Below are 17900 nucleotides of genomic sequence, written 5' to 3'. Positions count from 1 at the left end.
CTCGTCTAGAAGGCCTTATGAGTTAGTCCCTTGTCACCCTCTCCAGAGGAATCCCCACAAAGGGAGATATGCGCCTCATTCTCTCCCTGCCCTCACATTGGGCCGGATGCCCCCCAGCACTCACAGGACTCTGCTTACAGCCACATAGCTCTGGTGTTGAGGTTCTGTTGGTTACTGGTCTCCTGGCCGTTGACCAGCACTTTCTGTGGGCGCATCCCCAGGTCGCGTTCTCATCTCCTCGCCACCCGGAGGCTGCTTGTCCAGCTGTGTTTCTCCTTCCTGGATCATGGTGTGAAGTGGCAGCCCCTCTACAGGTCCCTCACTGAGGCCCTGGAATGCCTTCCTGGATGCCCCCAAGAATCCACAGCATCCACACTGGGAGCTGCCTAGTACTCCCCCTGCCTGGTGTGGCCTGTCCCTCCTGGGAAGTCCCATCACTCTTCTGCATCTTTCAGGGGACACTGACTGAACAACAGTCACGTCTCTTTTACCAATGTTTTCCCAATTTATGCACCCCACATTAATAGTTCCTACAGTTTGGAAATAGGTCAAGTGGGTGCCCCAAATAGCTCGGCCCTGGGATTTGATCCCACCCTCAGACTGGAAGTGTACCCCCCATTCCTCCCACCCTGGACAGTTGAGTAACCGGTCACCACCGGCCTCTGAGCCCTCTGGATTTACTCTCCTCATACTCGCCTGTCCTACAGGAATCTGTGTGTCCCACCTTCCTGGGAACATAATCCACGTCACTTCCCTTCTGTAGCCCTGCTGCCACTGGGAAGTCAATGTCTCTCTCTCTCTCTCTCTTTTTAATTGTTATTGTTGTTGTTGTTGTTGATTTTTTTGAGACAGGGTTTCTCTGTATATTCCAGGCTGTCTTGGAACTCACTCTGTAGACAAGACTGGCCTCAAACTTAGGGACCCGCCTGTCTCTGCCTGCTGGGATGAAAGGCGTGTGCCACCACACCAGGCTCTCTTTGATGTTTCTATAACTACACCCAAATGCTCTGTTGGCATAGCACCGCAGGCCTGAGATTGCATTGCTGCTGAGCAGGGTGCTGTGAGGGCCGCAGACAGCGTGCTTCACAGAGGAGGGCAGTTGAGGGTCTGGCTGAGGTTGACTACAGAGCTGCTGGGCTGAGTTGCATCAGAGCTGGGTTCTCTAAACCGTGGCTACTTCTTTGCCGTCTGTTAGTGTCTCTTACCTGGAAGGAGAAGATTCTTTCATGCTGAGAAAAGGAGCGTGTGTAGTTGGCACAAAGGTACTCAGAGTTCTGAGGACAAACTAGAGATGTGGGAGAGAGTTTCCCATGAGGCTTTGTGACACAAAGGATGGCCTGTCCATGGAGGACCCACTTTTGGGAGGAATTGACACACTCGCCTTCTGGTATTTCATGAAATTCGAACACTCCTTTTGGATCTGCAGCACACCCTTTGTTCTGTTCTGTTCTGCTCACCCTGCCTCCCCAACCCCAGTCCCAAGGAGGATTTACTCCTCAAAGGAGTGTGAGCACCCAGGGCCCTCATTGTTCATGGCTCAGAACTCTTTAGAGCGCCAGGTGTAGATGTAACCAACCGTCTTATTAAAATAAGAAACACAGAACCAATGTAAAGGAGAAAGCCGAGAGGTCAGAGCTCAGAGCTAAAATCTAACCTCCTGCAGTGCTCCTAGCTTCCCAAAAGAGAGCTACTTCCTGTGTGTCTGTCTTTAAATAGTCTTTCTGTTCTGCCTTCTCGTTGGTGCTGGGATTAAAGGCGTGCCCCACCACCACCACGCTCTTGCTATGGCTCTAATAGCTCTGACCCCCGGGCAACTTTATTTATTAACATACAATGAAAATCACATTTCAGTACAAATAAAATACCACCATAGCCAGGTTATAGGATAAAATGGGGCTCTGGCATAGTTCGTGGATTGCACTTCTTTCAGATCTTAATGTGTTCACTGGTCCTTTAAGATGTACTTTTAAGTGGTCTCCCTACTGGTGTCACTTGCTTTCATTAATAACAGACTGAAAAGTAAATTTATCTCTCCATGTAGTAATTAAATTCAATATTGTTTCCCCCTCATCTTCTAGGAGAAATCTTTCTGTTTTGCAAAGGAGCAGATTCTTCAATATTTCCCCGAGTGATAGAAGGCAAAGTTGACCAGGTCCGGTCCAGAGTCGAGCGCAATGCAGTGGTAAGATGCCGGCCCTTTCTGTCCCCTCTCCCTCCTGCAGACTCTTGGTTCAGCCACAGTGCTTTCTGATATTAGAGGCCACTTCGCTTTCCTGTCTGCTGCCGACCGATAACGAGAGGTCATTTTTTCACTTGTGCGGTAACTGTTCTCCTGCAGAGACAGCTCACATGCTCTGAGCTCTTCCTCCCAGGACTGAGGAGTCAGAGGGACCCCATGCCTGAAATTAGACGGCTTTCTGCTGCAGTCTGTAAAGGCTGTCTAGATAAACATTCTGGATACAGCGCCGTCACATTCCTTCAGACCAAGTCCCCATCTGGTGCTGCAGAAGGCGTGTGCTGGCGCACGGAACTGACGAGGACAAACTTCCTGAAGCCCTGGTGTTAACTTTCATGTGGGCACATCGGGGATCCTGGCCCCTTCTGCCAAGGGTCACTGGAGACACCCTTTGTGATAGGGAGCACACGGACAGTCATTGTTCTGGAGGGTTCTCTCCCACCTGAGACTCATTTTCCTTATGGGAAGTAGTGTATTAATTATGGTTACAGTAAAGGCTTATCGAGCTATAGTCAATAAATGTTAACATGTTCATATTAAAGATAAAGATAGGTGAGTTTTGATGGACACTTCTAAAGCATTGCCCCACAGTGTCCTCAGAGCCTCTGTGTTCCCCTCCCGGCAGCTCTCTCATCGGCCACCACTCTCTGCCAGCGCTGGGGAGGACTTCTTCCCTTGTGGAGTGTTCTTAGAGTAGACTCCGTCAGTTGTCTTACCGGGCTTCTCTGAGAACACGGAACTGCTCTGAGATTCAGCCACACGTGTCTGTTACAGCGTGGTGTCCTTTTCTCACTGAGCAACCCATCTGTGCTGAGACCCAGCCCAGTCATTCGTTCACCTTTTGATGGACGTTTGAGACTGAACACAATGTGGACTGGGCTCCTTGTTTAGACATCCCTTTTCTTGGGAACTCCACGCAATGGCTATGTTTGCTATCTGTACTCAGCTTTTTTCTTTGCTGCTTTCCATGGATGGTTTCTGGTTGTGGTGAGTCTGTGCAGTAATTCTCATACTTTTTCTGTTTGGGAGAAGTCTGTCTGTCTGAAGTGTGGTCTGCAGGCTTTTGCCAAGGTTGGAAATTTTTCAGTAATGCATTTTTAATGACGTGTGTCCCGCTCCACCAGCCTCGTTACTTGGTCCGCCGTGGCCGGCTGGTTGATCCCTCTGTAGGTGTGGACTCCATCCTGCAGGCAGGTCACAACTGCAAACTTTTCCTTATGGGCTGCTGGATCTTTCTCATTCCTGCAGTTCCAGAATTTTGTTCAGAGAAGTGGTCAATTTCCTCAGAAACAGCGTCTTCCTTCAAGCTGTGGCTTCAGGTTGTTTGGTGGATTTGCAATTGCTCTGCCTGGTACCTTTGGGGATGCTGAGAATGTGCTGTCCTCTGTAGCTTCCTGATGGCTTGTGCCTGGCCTCTGGGCCTGTCCATCCATTGTTCTCTTCCAGCTGCTTCAGGGCCATTGGTTGTTGCAGGGTCTTAGTTAGGATGTCTGTTGTGTGTGGTAGTTTGAATGTAATTGGCCCACATAATATCATAGGGAGTGGCACTGTTAGGAGGTGTAGCTTTGACGGAGTAGATATGGCCTTGTTGGAGGAAGTGTGTCACTGTAGGGGTGGGCTTTGAGGTTTCCTATGCTCAGGATACCGCCCAGTGTTTCAGACCATTTCCTGTTGCCTACAAGATGTAGGACTCTCGGCTGCTACTCCAGCACCATGTCTGCCTGCACACCACCATGCTCCCTGTCGTGATGATAATGGACTGAACCTCTGACACTGTAAGCAGGCCACACCAGCTTGCTTTATGGTCATGGTGTTTCATCGCAGCAACAGAAAGCCTAAGTAAGACATTGTGGTAAAACACTTCGACCAAAACAACCTGGGAAGGAAAGGGTTCATTTCTGCTTACATTGTCCCGATCACAGTCCATCATGAAGGCAGGAACTGAAGCAGGGACCATGGAAGAACGTTACTTATCGGCTTGCTCAGCTGCTTTCGTATGTACCTCAGGGCCACCTGTCCAAGGTTGGCATCACCCACAATTGGCCAAGAATTCACACATCAGTCACTAGTTGAGAAAATGCCCCATCATTTTATCAATTAAGATTCCCTTTTCCCAATAGATCTAGGTTGTGTCAGGTTGACAAAAAACAACCAGGATAGCATCCCTTACATATATCCTGGAATAGTTGGATCCACCCTACAGCCCAGGTAATTCACACTTCTCCCTGGTTCCCCAACCCACGCCCCAGCCCAGCAGTTGTTCAGGAGTGAACTGAGGAACCTGTGGGCCCCACATTCATAACAGTATTTTTAAACAATTAAAGCCTTCCACGAGTAAAAACCGCGGTAGGTAATGCTGAGAGGACCATGGTTCCCTTCAAATCCAGTCATCCATCTCTTCGTCAATTGCCTGTTTTGAGTATCATAATTAAGATATTGCTGCCAAATACAAGATTATGAAGACTTTACCCTGTATTTTTCTAAGTAATTTATACTTTTAGCCTTTAAATTTAAGACATTGACCTAATTTATGTGTGGTGATAGTGAAGGAGACTGTCTTATTTTTTAAGTGGTGTCATTTTTTGAGCATCATTGTTGAAGGGACGGTTTTATCCCTGTTGAGTGACCTTGTTCTTCGTGATAAACCATCTAGCCAGATGTTCAGGGTTTGTTTCTGGGCCTCAGTTCTGTCCTACTCTCCCTCTCTGTCTCGCTCTGTCTCTGTCTCTGTCTCTCTCTCTCTACACACACACACACACACACATACACACACACACACCAATTCAGTACAGTTTTCTTTACTGTCGTGTGCTAATAAGTCTTGAAACCAGAGTGTATGCACGCCCCACTTTATTCTTATCTAAAATCCTCATGCTCTTCTAAGTACCTTGACATTCCCTATGAGTTCCTGCAGAGATCACCATCGGGAGCCACATTTGGAGTCACAAGACTCCAAATGGCTTGGAGTGATGTTGTCACCTTGACAACATGAGACCTTCCACTCCGTGGAAACAGCCGATCTCTGCTGTTGGATTGTCTGTGGGTTCATCAGTGTTCGTAGTGTGCAGTCTGTGAGTCTTTTTCCTCCAGGAGTAAACACGGGGTTTCCTACTGATAGAATTATGGGTAGGGATGTTTCCTTGACTTCCTTCCCAAGGCGAGTGTTGGGTGTGCGTGAGATGCGGCTGGCATGCCTGTGCCACTGTCACCGCCGTGCTGTGGCTGCGCTCGGGTAGCAGCCCTGGGATTTCTTCCTGACTTTCTGCGCGTAGGCGCGGGTCGTCCGCACGTGCAGTCTTCAGAAAGGCATTCCTTCTGGTTCGGTGCCCCCCCCCCTCACCAAACTGCTCCGATGGAATTTGTGGTGCTGAGCTATGTCCCGCAGAAGTGCAGGGGTGAGAGATTCCCTGCCCCCTGCTGGCCCTGGAGCAGTTCTCGGGGACCACTGTGAGCCGCACAGCTCTGTGTTGCTCCTGCGGTGTCCGTTCAGATCATCACGTGTTACAGTAGCCCATTTCCTAGGCTGGATCAGCCTGGCCTCCGGGGAGGAGTCCCATTCAGTCACACAGCAGCAGTTCTTGGGGAGCCGTTGGATTCAGTTTGCTAGGGTGCTCTCGGGATGACTGTGTGTGTTTGTGAGGGCGGGGCTCTACAGTGGTCTCCAGGCGTGACTGTCTTTTGTTCAGCCTGGAAGTGTTTCACACAGGACTTTCGTCATGCTTAGCAAGAGGCTTGGGGAAAAGCACCTCCACCTCACGTCACCACAGTAGAAAGTCCCCTGTCTGCCGTTGCAAGCCAAGGCCTGTTCATTTCTAAAAGCCTGGTTCACCACGCCCAGCACCCTCCGTCCTGGGCAGTTCTAGATGTTGTCTGTGGAGACTTCCTTGTCTATGATTGACACAAGCTAGGTGGTCTGAAGAGCTGTGAGAAGTGTTGACAACAGGTAACAGGAAATGTCTTTGAAATCCAAAATCCGGAATTTGCAACACTTGTTGAGGAGTCTGTGGGTATCACAGACTAAGAGGAAAGAGCAGGAGACTCCAAGAGCCATCACCCAGTGACAGTTTGGTGTGTCGTGGCGGGAGTGATACGTAGTGGCCGGCCACGTGGCCTTGATAGCTGCATTGCGCCCTCTCCACACATCAGAACCCTTCATCCGTAAGGTTTAGTTTCCCTGTACCCAGCCTATGGGTGAATAACCTTGCAGGGGTCCTTGGTATTCATTCCGTCAAATCCTGACAAACCCCCAGGTTTGGAAACACCATTACCACCACATTACAGATTATGTCTGGAAAGCTTAAATTGAACCCTTCTTGTTTACATGAAGAAAAAAAGTCTGTGTTCTGGTGTAGTGGCCTGGTCCAGGTATCATCTGTTACAGTTCTGTAATGTACATGATTGTCCGTGTTTAATGTAATTCAGTAATCCCTTGAGGGTGGCTGGGCGTTCTCTTCAGAGATGGGTGTGAGGAAGGCCTGAGAATGCGTACATTCAGCGAGCAACACTGGATTCACATTAAACACTGACTCTTGTTCCACAGGAGGGTTTGCGAACCCTGTGTGTTGCCTACAAGCGGCTCGAGCCAGAGGAATATGAAGGTGTCTGCAAAGTGCTGCAGGCTGCCAAGGTGGCTCTTCAAGATCGGGAGAAGAAGTTAGCAGAAGCCTATGAGCAGATCGAGAAGGACCTGATTCTGCTCGGTGCTACCGCGGTCGAGGACCGGTAAGGCTGCCACACGTGTCTGTTCAGTTACAGAGTCCAGTGGGCCGTGAGAGTGCGTGGACAGACAGCACACGTCCACAGTCACAGACGTGAGCAGCCCTGAGAGTGCGTGGACAGACAGCACACGTCCACAGTCACAGCCGTGAGCAGCCGTGAGAGTGGGCGGACAGAGTGCACTCATGTCCAATGCCCGTGTGTTCTTCCTGAGGACATGGGTCACCTGTTTTCCTTCACGTAAAGTGACAACCCAGGAAACCATAGCTGGGTGGTATGTTACCACAAATAGGATGCCTGAAAGGCCACTTTCCCTCCAGATAGTGAAAGGAACATCTTAAATCACGGTACACATGGAAGATCCAGTTTCTTTTCACTCCTTAGAAAGGAATTTGTAGTTATTTTCCTAATTGCTGCTGGCTCTTCTGAACACAGCTTGACTGCCTAGATTTTAATGTCTTCAATATATTTGTCATTGTTTGTTGAAGAAAGTTAACATAGTGGAGTGGACTGTTGTCAACACCTGTGGCTATATAGCTGGTAAAATTAGGAGAGAAGGCCAGGCACCATTGCAGCGGCCTGGGGTGCTGGTGCAGAAAGGGGGGCTGCTCCAGGGAGGGGCTTCGGAGTGGATTGGCATGACGGCCTTGCGGGCAGCTGGCAGCTGGAGTTAGGCCATGGGACATGGGCACCAGGAGCACGTAGGAATGAGGGACAGTAAAACCATTTTTTTTTTCTAGACAGCGTTTCGCTGTGTAGCCCAGGTGACATAGAACATGCACCCTCCTGGGATTACAGATATGATGTCCCATTGAAGTGACGTTTGATCCCAAGTTACTTCTTTAAAACCCAGAGCCAGCACATCGGTACACTTACCTCTCTAGGCCCTGGGTCCCTTATTACTGTTTCAGAAAAATGAGGAGATTGGAAGTGGTTTTCCTCATCTGTGCAGCTGTGATGATGGCATCTCCACACTTCAGGCCAGGAGCATCCTCCCAGGGGACTCGTCTGACTCCGCAGGGTTATGTGGAGGTGAAAGGTCATACCGGATCTCACACAGGGCTGGCACATGCTAAGCCAGGGGTAAACATTAGCTAGCTCTGGGGTGATGCTAGTGCATTATTACCAGCGTCTGATGTGTTACTTAGAACCTGGACTCCAGTTTGATAAGTAGCAGCAGCCTTAGAACCCATGGTAACAAAAGAAAAGATATTACCTTTTTCCTAGACCCCATTTTCCCGTTTTGTTTCTGGTTTTAATGATTCTTCTCCTAAGTGGAATGGAACCGGATTGTGGACGGATGTGAGGCTCAGCCAAAGGACACGGCACAGAACAGCCTCCTTAAATAGCTCTCCGTGTATGTGTGTGTGGAGGAGCCTTGCAGCCTTACATCATCGTAAGGTGTGCACTCTGGGAGCAGGCCCGGTCCTTTACATAGACCCACAGCCACTTGCATGTGCTGTTTTATAGGCCTGGATATTTTGATGGCTTCGTGTGTTTTGAAGTTCTTGATCTGGTGGCCTTTGGATCCTGACCCCCACCATCTGGGTTCTCCTTTCCCAGGCTCCAGGAGAAAGCCGCCGACACAATCGAGGCGCTGCAGAAGGCGGGCATCAAGGTCTGGGTGCTCACCGGGGACAAGATGGAGACGGCCTCAGCCACCTGCTACGCCTGCAAGCTCTTCCGCAGGAGCACGCAGCTGCTGGAGCTGACCACCAAACGGCTGGAGGAGCAAAGCCTGCACGATGTTCTCTTCGAACTGAGCAAGACGGTGCTGCGCTGCAGCGGGAGCCTGGCCAGGGACTCCTTCTCGGGGTAGGCAGCTGATGGGTAGAGAACAGAGAAAGATGTTTTCACTGGTGAAATTTGTATCTGCTGTTTCGCCTTGCGGGTCCATCGTGGATGCCTCGGCATGCTGCCGGAGAAGTCAGACGGTAGTGAGTAATAATGGAGGCCGTGTGACACATCAGTGTGGCTGAAGTTGGGTCTTTCCAAGAACATTTCACAAGGGCCTCCCGTACCAGTGTTGGCAGTCATCTGAAGACAGTCTCCTTCGATTCTGATTCAGAGTCATTGTTTCATGGGTCTATTTGTGTGGGTGTCAGCATGCGTGTGCCATGGCGTACATTTGGAGATCAGAGGATAAGTTCCCTTCTTCCATCGTTTAGATTCTGGGGGTTAAACTCAGGCAGAGCAGAGCCGTTACTGAACCGTCTCAATCATATGAATTTGGCAGAACAAGTCAGCCCTCTAGGCGTGTGCAGATTTTAGACTGTTTTAAGAAGAGCACAAAGTTGCCAGGCGGTGGTGGCGCACGCCTTTAATCCCAGCACTCGGGAGGCAGAGGCAGGCGGATCTCTGTGAGTTCGAGGCCAGCCTGGTCTACAGAGTGAGATCCAGGAAAGGCGCAAAAAAAAAAAAAAAAAAAAAAGGAGCAGAATTTAGGGGCTGTGGATGTTTTTGTCATTTTAGGGCCTAGCAAAGGGACCTGGAGAGATAGCTCAGTGGTTAGGACGTGACTTGCTCTTGCAGAGAGTGCACGTTTGATTCCCAGCACCAGCACAGGTGGCTCCTGGGAGGTCGGACTCCGCTGGTGTTGGCAGGTGTGTGCCCATACCTACACACAGGTCACGCATGATTTAAAGTGATAAAAAAGCGAATCTTTATAGCCCAGCCAAGGGGGACTTTGACCGTGTTCTCATAGTGACGCCACCAGGGCAGAAAGCCCAGGATGAATTAGCCATACAGGTAGAGGGAGGCGGCATGGAGACCAGAAATGAAGATCTGCCCTCCCAAGCCCGCCTTGTGGAGTCTCAGTATGAGACTGACACACAAACTCACAAGGACTTTTCATTACAATGTGACTCCACAGTCTACTCAAAGAGGTGGCTCCCGTTCTGTGACGACCGTAGGGACGAAAGGAGGACTGTGTGTGTCTGATCCACGGACTGGTGCCACGCAGATGCCCGGTGTCTGGTGTCCTAAACTAGAGTGGTGACGAGTGACCTTCCCTCCCTTCTGTGTGCTCTGACAGCCTTTCGACAGATATGCATGACTATGGCCTGATCATCGATGGAGCTGCGCTGTCCTTGATAATGAAGCCCCGAGAGGACGGGAGCTCCTCAGGCAACTACAGAGAACTCTTCCTGGAGATCTGCAGGAACTGCAGTGCAGTGCTGTGCTGCCGGATGGCACCCTTGCAGAAGGCCCAGGTCATGGACTGCCCAGTAGTGGGCCATGGGGGGTCGGCATGTGGAGAAAGCCTTAGCTTAAGTCTCACTGGCTCTGATTGCTAAACAATTAGGGAGGCATAGAAATTTCAAACCGGAGTCTTAGATTCTCCTTGAGGGTCGGACATGGATGGACCCTCCTAGAGAGGTGCTATAGTGCCTTGGGAGTCTACCCCAAGGGTGTGGGAAAGGGAATTTGCCTTCACCGAGCACCTTCAGGGTGCCAGTGGCTGTCAGGACTTGACTCTCCTCCTTTGGACTCCAGACAGTCCCCTGCACTCTCCTTGCTCTTGTGGGAGCGTGCCCAAATTCTCTTTTTAAGTACGTCAAGTGTACTGTGGAATGCATACATGAACCTGGGGTCTTTCCAGTGTCCATAAACTGAATGAGATGCAGCTTCACAGTAGCATGCTTCAGGTGCAGAATGCCTCCTTGAACTGCTTATAAGGAAATCGGGTCCTCTCAGGTGACCCAGCCATAAAGGTTGAGTGCATATGCACAGAGCCAGGTTCAGGAAGGTGCTCTTTGGAATTCAATACTCCAATTAGCCTCTGTCACTAGAGACAACCAGAATGTGCCTGGGAAGTTCTTAGAGAAGGCAGGCAATGGCTCCCCTCTTCTGTGCTTGACTCCATGTAAACTTTCTGTAACTGTTTCCCTGAGGTTTCCACTGCTATTTTGGGCTTCTCAATTGATTTATACAAATGCATGTATACTTCCATTCCTTGTCTTGAAACAAGAAAGCAATCTATAGTTTCCCTTCTTCTGTCTCATACCCTAATGTATTGTCCTTAAGCACAGTGCATGGGGGAATGCATTGTCCATAAACACAGTGCATGGGGAAGTCATTGTTCTTAAGCACAGTGCATGGGCAAGTGCATTGTCCTTAAGCACAGTGCATGGGGGAGTGCATTGTCCATAAACACAGTGCATGGGGAAGTGCATTTGTCCATAAGCACAGTGCATGCAGGGAGGTCTATAAGAAAATGGACTTGGAAATTGAGAAAGAAATCTTGAAGAGTACTTATTGTATTAGTTGACATATTTGATTTTTACACATGACAGGTTTGAAAATTAAAATAGCATTAGAAACAGCTTCTTTAAAAATTGTTTGATATCAAGTAGCATGGAATTATGGCACCTTCTTGCAGACTGCAGTGCTGGCATTGGTCCCGGGCTTTTCCAATACCTGAACATGACTCTAATTTTGTCCTCCTGCCTTGGTGAAGTCATGTCATTGATCACACCTTAGTTGTTACGAGGCGATGTGATCCCGTATGGAGGAAATAGTGTGAGAGCTGTAAATGAGCTGTAAGCAGATAATATCCTGTGACCTACACCAGCTCTATGTCGTTGCTTCTGCCCAGTCAATAACCCTAACGAAATCCAAACAGAGAAGATAAACTCCACGTTTTTTTCTTTTCTTTTCCAGATTGTTAAGTTAATCAAATTTTCAAAAGAGCACCCTATTACCTTAGCGATCGGTGATGGTGCAAATGATGTCAGTATGATCCTGGAGGCGCACGTGGGCATAGGTAAGCCCTTGCTGCTCCAGTTGGGATTTGCACTGTAGCTAGACAAAGGCTGTGTCATAGCACGCAGAGGGACCTTGGGTCTCTACCTGTGACTTGTGCTTTTGCAGGGGGACACAGGGCAGGGGTCCCCTGGGCTTAGCTGGCTCTGGTGACAGGCATCTTCACCCTTCGTTCTAGGCGTCATCGGGAAGGAGGGTCGCCAGGCTGCAAGGAACAGCGACTACGCAATACCCAAGTTTAAGCACTTGAAGAAGATGCTTCTTGTTCACGGGCATTTTTATTATATCAGGATATCTGAGCTTGTGCAATACTTCTTTTATAAGGTAGGGAGTTCTCCTCTCAGTTTCAGTGGTGTGAGACCTTCACCAGGCGACTTAATGTTTCTGGAGTCATTTATCCGCAAAAAGAAGTGACCATCAGGGAGGTGGTTGTTCCTGTGACAGGATTCCTGACCCTTCTTGAACCTTCCCAGAGTTTAACATAGAGCCAGAAGGGAGAGTTGTGCGGCGCTTGAGCAGTGTTCTCCACGCAGACAGGTCCCTGCAGTCCCCCACGCAGACAGGTCCCTGCAGTCCCCCACGCAGACAGGTCCCCGCAGTCCTCTCCACGCAGACAGGTCCCCTCAGTCCTCTCCACGCACACAGGTCCCCGCAGTCCTCTCCACGCACACAGGTCCCCGCAGTCCTCTCCATGCACACAGGTCCCCGCAGTCCTCTCCACGCACACAGGTCCCTGCAGTCCTCTCCACGCACACAGGTCCCCGCAGTCCTCTCCACGCAGACAGGTCCCCTCAGTCCTCTCCACGCACACAGGTCCCCGCAGTCCTCTCCACGCACACAGGTCCCCGCAGTCCTCTCCACGCACACAGGTCCCCTCAGTCCTCTCCACGCACACAGGTCCCCGCAGTCCTCTCCACGCACACAGGTCCCCTCAGTCCTCTCCACGCAGACAGGTCCCCGCAGTCCTCTCCACGCAGACAGGTCCCCGCAGTCCTCTCCACGCACACAGGTCCCCGCAGTCCTCTCCACGCAGACAGGTCCCCGCAGTCCTCTCCACACACACAGGTCCCTGCAGTCCTCTCCACGCACACAGGTCCCTGCAGTCCTCTCCACGCACGCAGGTCCCTGCAGTCCTCCACGCAGACAGGTCCTTGCTGCTGGCCTCTGGTGCCGCCGCCTTCCCTCTTAAGCCAGAGTGTCACCTTCCGCTGCCTGTGATCACCAGGGCCGCACTATGGATGTGTCCATTTCAGTTACCACACAGGGAAGAGAAGCATTTCCAAAGCCCACCAGGCTGGGACAGTCCTCATGTGACCTAGTGTGTTGACCATGGCTTGTGAGCTCTAGGCAAGCCCGTGCATCTCTGAAGAGTGCCTGCCCTTGAACTAATGGCCTGACTTGCCTTTCAGAATGTCTGCTTCATTTTCCCTCAGTTTTTGTACCAGTTCTTCTGCGGATTTTCACAGCAGGTTAGTCTGATGTCATGAGTTGGAAGCTCATCAGTCTTGTCTTCCTTCCCAGCGGGTGGCTGTAGTGAGGGAACACTCTTCAGGAACATGCAGACAGACCCCCATGGAGATCTGGGGGCCCAGGTGCATCCATCCTGCTGCCCCAGGGCCTGTCAACAAAGGTGAAGGGTCAGGCTATGGAGCTGAGGAGTTGGCGACCCCCAGACTGAATGTCATGAGGCTGACATGTTCCTAAACACAAGCCATCGCTGATGGGCATCTGGGTTGGGCTGTATGGTGACATTGGAGGGGTTGCCCCCACACCGGAACCTTCATGGGTGTGGGGGTCATTTTGGATCTGAGGCACTGAAGTATGCAGGATAAGACAGATGTGGCCTGGGAGGAGGGGCCTCAGTACTTGCTGCCTGGGCAGACACTTTCCTGTCCCCACACATTGCACCATGTGCTCAGATGGATAGTGGTCAATGACTTATATCTGGTGCCACCAGGACCAGGCTCATGGAAGCTAGAAAATGTGAAAGTGAACAGAACTGCAAAATTTGGGGTCCAAGCTCTGCCTGGACCTGAATTTTAAACCTGATGAATTTACGTCATGGAGTTTGAAGTCTGTCCCAGTGGTCTGTCTCTGTAGAATAGTGGCATTTACATGTTTTAGGGGCACTTCCTATATGTCCAAGCTTCTTTACAGGTTGAAGAGTAACGTACTCAGGGCCTAGGGGAGTGGCTCGGTTGGTAAAGTTCTTGTTGTAAAAGCCTGAGGACCTGAGTTCAGATCCCCAGCACCTGTACCAAGCTGGGTATAGCGGCATAAGCCAGTGGTAAGGAAATAGGCAGGAGGACCCCCGGGGCACATTGGCTAACCCCTCCAGCTGAATCAGTGAGCTCCAGGTCACATGATGCCGACCTCTGGCATGTACACACACACACACACACACACACACACACACACACACAGTAACGTGCTAACTCCTAACGGCGGTCTGTTAAAGCCACCCGGAGCCCCACTCAGCTAGCTTCTCCTTTTGCAGACTTTGTACGATACTGCGTATCTGACTCTCTACAACATCAGCTTCACTTCCCTCCCGATTCTCCTGTACAGCCTCATGGAGCAGCACGTGGGCATTGAAGTGCTCAAGAGAGACCCGTCCCTGTACAGGTGTGTCCTCTGCCCTGAACAGGTGTGAGCCCCTGCCCTGCACAGGTGTGAGCCCCCTGCCCTGCACAAGTGTGAGCCCCTGCCCTGCACAGGTGTGTCCTCTGCCCTGCATAGGTGTGAGCCCCTGCCCTGCACAGGTGTGTCCTCTGCCCTGAACAGGTGTGTCCTCTGCCCTGCACAGGTGTGTCCTCTGCCCTGTACAGGTGTGTCCTCTGCCCTGTACAGGTGTGAGCCCCTGCCCTGCACAGGTGTGAGCCCCTGCCCTGTACAGGTGTGTCCTCTGCCCTGCACAGGTGTGTCCTCTGCCCTGCACAGGTGTGTCCTCTGCCCTGTACAGGTGTGTCCTCTGCCCTGTACAGGTGTGAGTCCCTGCCCTGCACAGGTGTGAGCCCCTGCCCTGCATAGGTGTGAGCCCCTGCCCTGCACAGGTGTGTCCTCTGCCCTGTACAGGTGTGAGCCCCTGCCCTGTACAGGTGTGTCCTCTGCCCTGTACAGGTGTGTCCTCTGCCCTGTACAGGTGTGTCCTCTGCCCTGTACAGGTGTGTCCCCTGCCCTGAGCAGGTGTGTCCTCTGCCCTGTACAGGTGTGTCCTGCCCTGTACAGGTGTGTCCTCTGCCCTGTACAGGTGTGTCCTCTGCCCTGTACAGGTGTGTCCTCTGCCCTGTACAAGTGTGAGCCCCTGCCCTGCACAGGTGTGTCCTCTGCCCTGCACAGGTGTGAGCCCCTGCCCTGCATAGGTGTGAGCCCCTGCCCTGCACAGGTGTGTCCTCTGCCCTGTACAGGTGTGAGCTCCTGCCCTGCACAGGTGTGTCCTCTGCCCTGCACAGGTGTGTCCTCTGCCCTGCACAGGTGTGTCCTCTGCCCTGCACAGGTGTGAGCCCTAGCAACTCTTGTGTGCAGCACAGGGGACAGAGGAGGCAGTGCAGAATCCACCAGTCAGCTCCTGGGGGCATGGTTTCAAAGCTGGGGTTCACTTGCTTCCACGGGATGGTATTTGCACAGCCAGGCAGTGTCCCACTGATGGGGTCTACACTGGGCTTGAATGCACATGTGAATCCCCCCACATCCCACAGCTTGGTAGAGATGAGAAAGCCAGGAGTGGAACCCTCATCTGCTCTGGCCCCAGTGAATTCATTTCTTAGTATTAAGGCGATTATACTATTTCAGAACTGCCCAGGGTTTCTGACAGATACAACGTTTCTCTGTAGTCTTTCCATCCTAAGACAAAACAAGGAGATTTCCGTGCTCTTGGCTGGTTTCTCCCAGTCATGATCAGTTGGGTACTGCAGTGTAGCAGCCACTGGGGACTGGCTCCATTGTCATCCTGCACCTGCCTCATTCAGGTTTCCCTGGGTCCTTTGTCTAATTCGTTTGTACACACGTGTGTGCTTACTTCTGTGAGGTCTTTGCACCTGTGTAGTTTCAGAAGCCACATAACATCAGACAACCTTCCCTGTCCAGTTCCACGGGACCCCATGTCACAGGCTTTGGGGCTTTATTACAATGGTTAGCCATTTATGAGACCTTGAAGCTTGAGGAAGAGTGTGTGTGTGTGTGTGTGTGTGTGTGTGTGTGTGTGTGCGCGCGCGCGCGCGTTATTTCAGACATGCACAGAAGGAATGTTACAAACCCCAGCGCACTGAACAGGCCTAGACACTCCTGTGGGTTGGTAGCAAGCCCAGGTGCTCAGTCTGCTATCAGCGGGTCAGATCGCGTGTGCTGCTGTGTGTGGAGTCCATTCAGAAGACAGGAGCGCACCAGGCTTTCTTTAACAACACGACAGCGGAGTACGGGAGAGAAAACACTCGAAGCTTGCGGAGAACCCTGGTGTGAAGAGCGTGTGTGCCTGGCCATAGTCGTCAGTCACAGTGGATGCTCTTTAGGGACATGTGGACAGAGATGACGCTGCGGGGTGGTCACAGTTTTCCCACTCTTCTCCTAACAGAGACATCGCCAAGAACGCGCTGCTCCGCTGGCGGGTGTTCATTTACTGGACGTTTCTCGGCGTCTTTGACGCTTTGGTATTTTTCTTCGGTGCTTATTTCATGTTTGAAAACACAACCGTGACCAGCAACGGACAGGTCAGTACTGAACGCCTTGTGGCTTCACTGCTTGGTAGGAAGGCGCAGTGATTGTGTGGCGCAGTTGTGTGAGAACAGCCCGGCCTGTGGTTAGGTGGATCTGTGGAGCAGCTTAGAGGAAGGGCCGTGTCACCTTGGCCAGCGCTAGGGGAAGGTCGGTCCTGAGGTTTTCCTGGCAGGTTCACACCGTGTGTGCATCTCACCCTGAGCTAATCCCCGTGGCTCCGTGGTCCCATCCAGCCACTGTTCTTTGGTGTGGGAGTTGAGTTGTGAGGATCGCTCCCCGGTGTGTGAGCGTGGCCCTTACAGTGAGCAGCTCTGTAGTTGTCTGGGAACAGCAGCGTGATGTTTGCCTACTTGCTGGGGGTTGTTTTATTCGTATCTCGCTTTTTTCTTTTTGCCACTCGCTTCCCTTCCCACCTCAGATAATGACCACCAACACAAGCATGGTAAGACACCCTGGGTTTGTCCTCTCTGTGTTTCTGGAGTGCATTACAAATAAAATATTTCTTGAAAATATTTTCACATGTGACTTCTTCCGTGTGCTTTGTTGGTAGAAGAGCTGTAGCCATTCCTGCCTCTGCTGCACCAAAGCCACCTGACCCTGCAAGGTGTCTGCTCCCTGGGTCTCTGTCAAGGCTTTGGTGGAAGGGGCTTATCACACTGACCCCGTAGGTCTGCATGTCACTGTAAATTAAGGACAGGAGCCTGGTGGGGACCTTGCTTTGGTGGCATCCCTGTGCCGCCTGGAGAGGAAGAAGCGTCGAGTAGACGCAAGTGAGGAGCGTAGCGTTAAGCCCAGTTGAGACGGCAGGTTTGGAGATGGCTGTTCAGACAGACACTGCAATTGACGTCAGAGAAAACTCCTCCCTAGCCATCCCTTCCTTTCTTGTTTACCCAGCTCTCCCCCCATCCCCCTGTCGTCTTCCCCGTGTTGATCTCGTGAACTGTTAGGTTGAAACGCCAGCGTCTGGCCTGTGTGGGCCATTTGTTTGTCGTGTGTTTGTTTCTATTGCCGCCAGCTAAAGGTTCTCTCGTGTTGTGACCCAGTTCAGCTTTACTGGATTTGACCCCGAAGATTCGCTAAAATTTATTTCACTATTTTAAGGATTTTAAGCATTTCTGCAGTTTACTGTTGTCTTTTATTTAAATCAAACAATATCTGCAAACCACCAGCCATAGACATGGTGCCCGAGTGGTCGCCTGAACCTTAGTCGGCCAGGACGCTAGTTCCCAGGAGGCAGCCTTTCAGAAGCATCCCACCGTCTCGTGCGTATCTTAAACACTCAGCCCTCGGCTTGCTGTTCGCTCTCAAACCTCATCTTGCCACTCAAGCACCGTTCATCTGGTGGTCCCCGGCATGGGGGGCTGGGAAAGGGGCACACACAGCCTGGGGAAGTGGTGTGAGGCCGGTGACCGTGAGAGGCATAGCCCGAAGTCAGGTCCTGACCCGGGCCAGCAGCGTGGCATCCACCTCA

The 17900-nt window shown here is 51.4% G+C and overlaps 1 protein-coding gene across 6 annotated transcripts in view; it reads left to right on the top strand.

Annotated features, from left to right (window-relative positions):
• Positions 1 to 17900, top strand: part of Atp11a (ATPase phospholipid transporting 11A) — a 112785-nt gene that overhangs the window by 78636 nt on the left and 16249 nt on the right. For all 6 annotated transcript variants that reach the window (XM_076553728.1, XM_006981313.4, XM_076553727.1 and 3 more), the window contains exons 17-25: positions 2079 to 2182; positions 6777 to 6958; positions 8516 to 8767; positions 9987 to 10164; positions 11615 to 11717; positions 11895 to 12040; positions 13126 to 13185; positions 14214 to 14341; positions 16287 to 16422. In XM_076553728.1, the coding sequence (XP_076409843.1) occupies positions 2079 to 2182; positions 6777 to 6958; positions 8516 to 8767; positions 9987 to 10164; positions 11615 to 11717; positions 11895 to 12040; positions 13126 to 13185; positions 14214 to 14341; positions 16287 to 16422 (1289 nt within the window). The remainder of the gene's footprint in view (positions 1 to 2078; positions 2183 to 6776; positions 6959 to 8515; positions 8768 to 9986; positions 10165 to 11614; positions 11718 to 11894; positions 12041 to 13125; positions 13186 to 14213; positions 14342 to 16286; positions 16423 to 17900) is intronic.

This window comes from Peromyscus maniculatus, chromosome 17 (assembly GCF_049852395.1).
Source record: "Peromyscus maniculatus bairdii isolate BWxNUB_F1_BW_parent chromosome 17, HU_Pman_BW_mat_3.1, whole genome shotgun sequence".
Classification (NCBI taxonomy): domain Eukaryota; kingdom Metazoa; phylum Chordata; class Mammalia; order Rodentia; family Cricetidae; genus Peromyscus; species Peromyscus maniculatus.
Note: the sequence above shows the minus strand (reverse complement) of the source record. Positions and strands in the feature narration are given on the sequence as shown.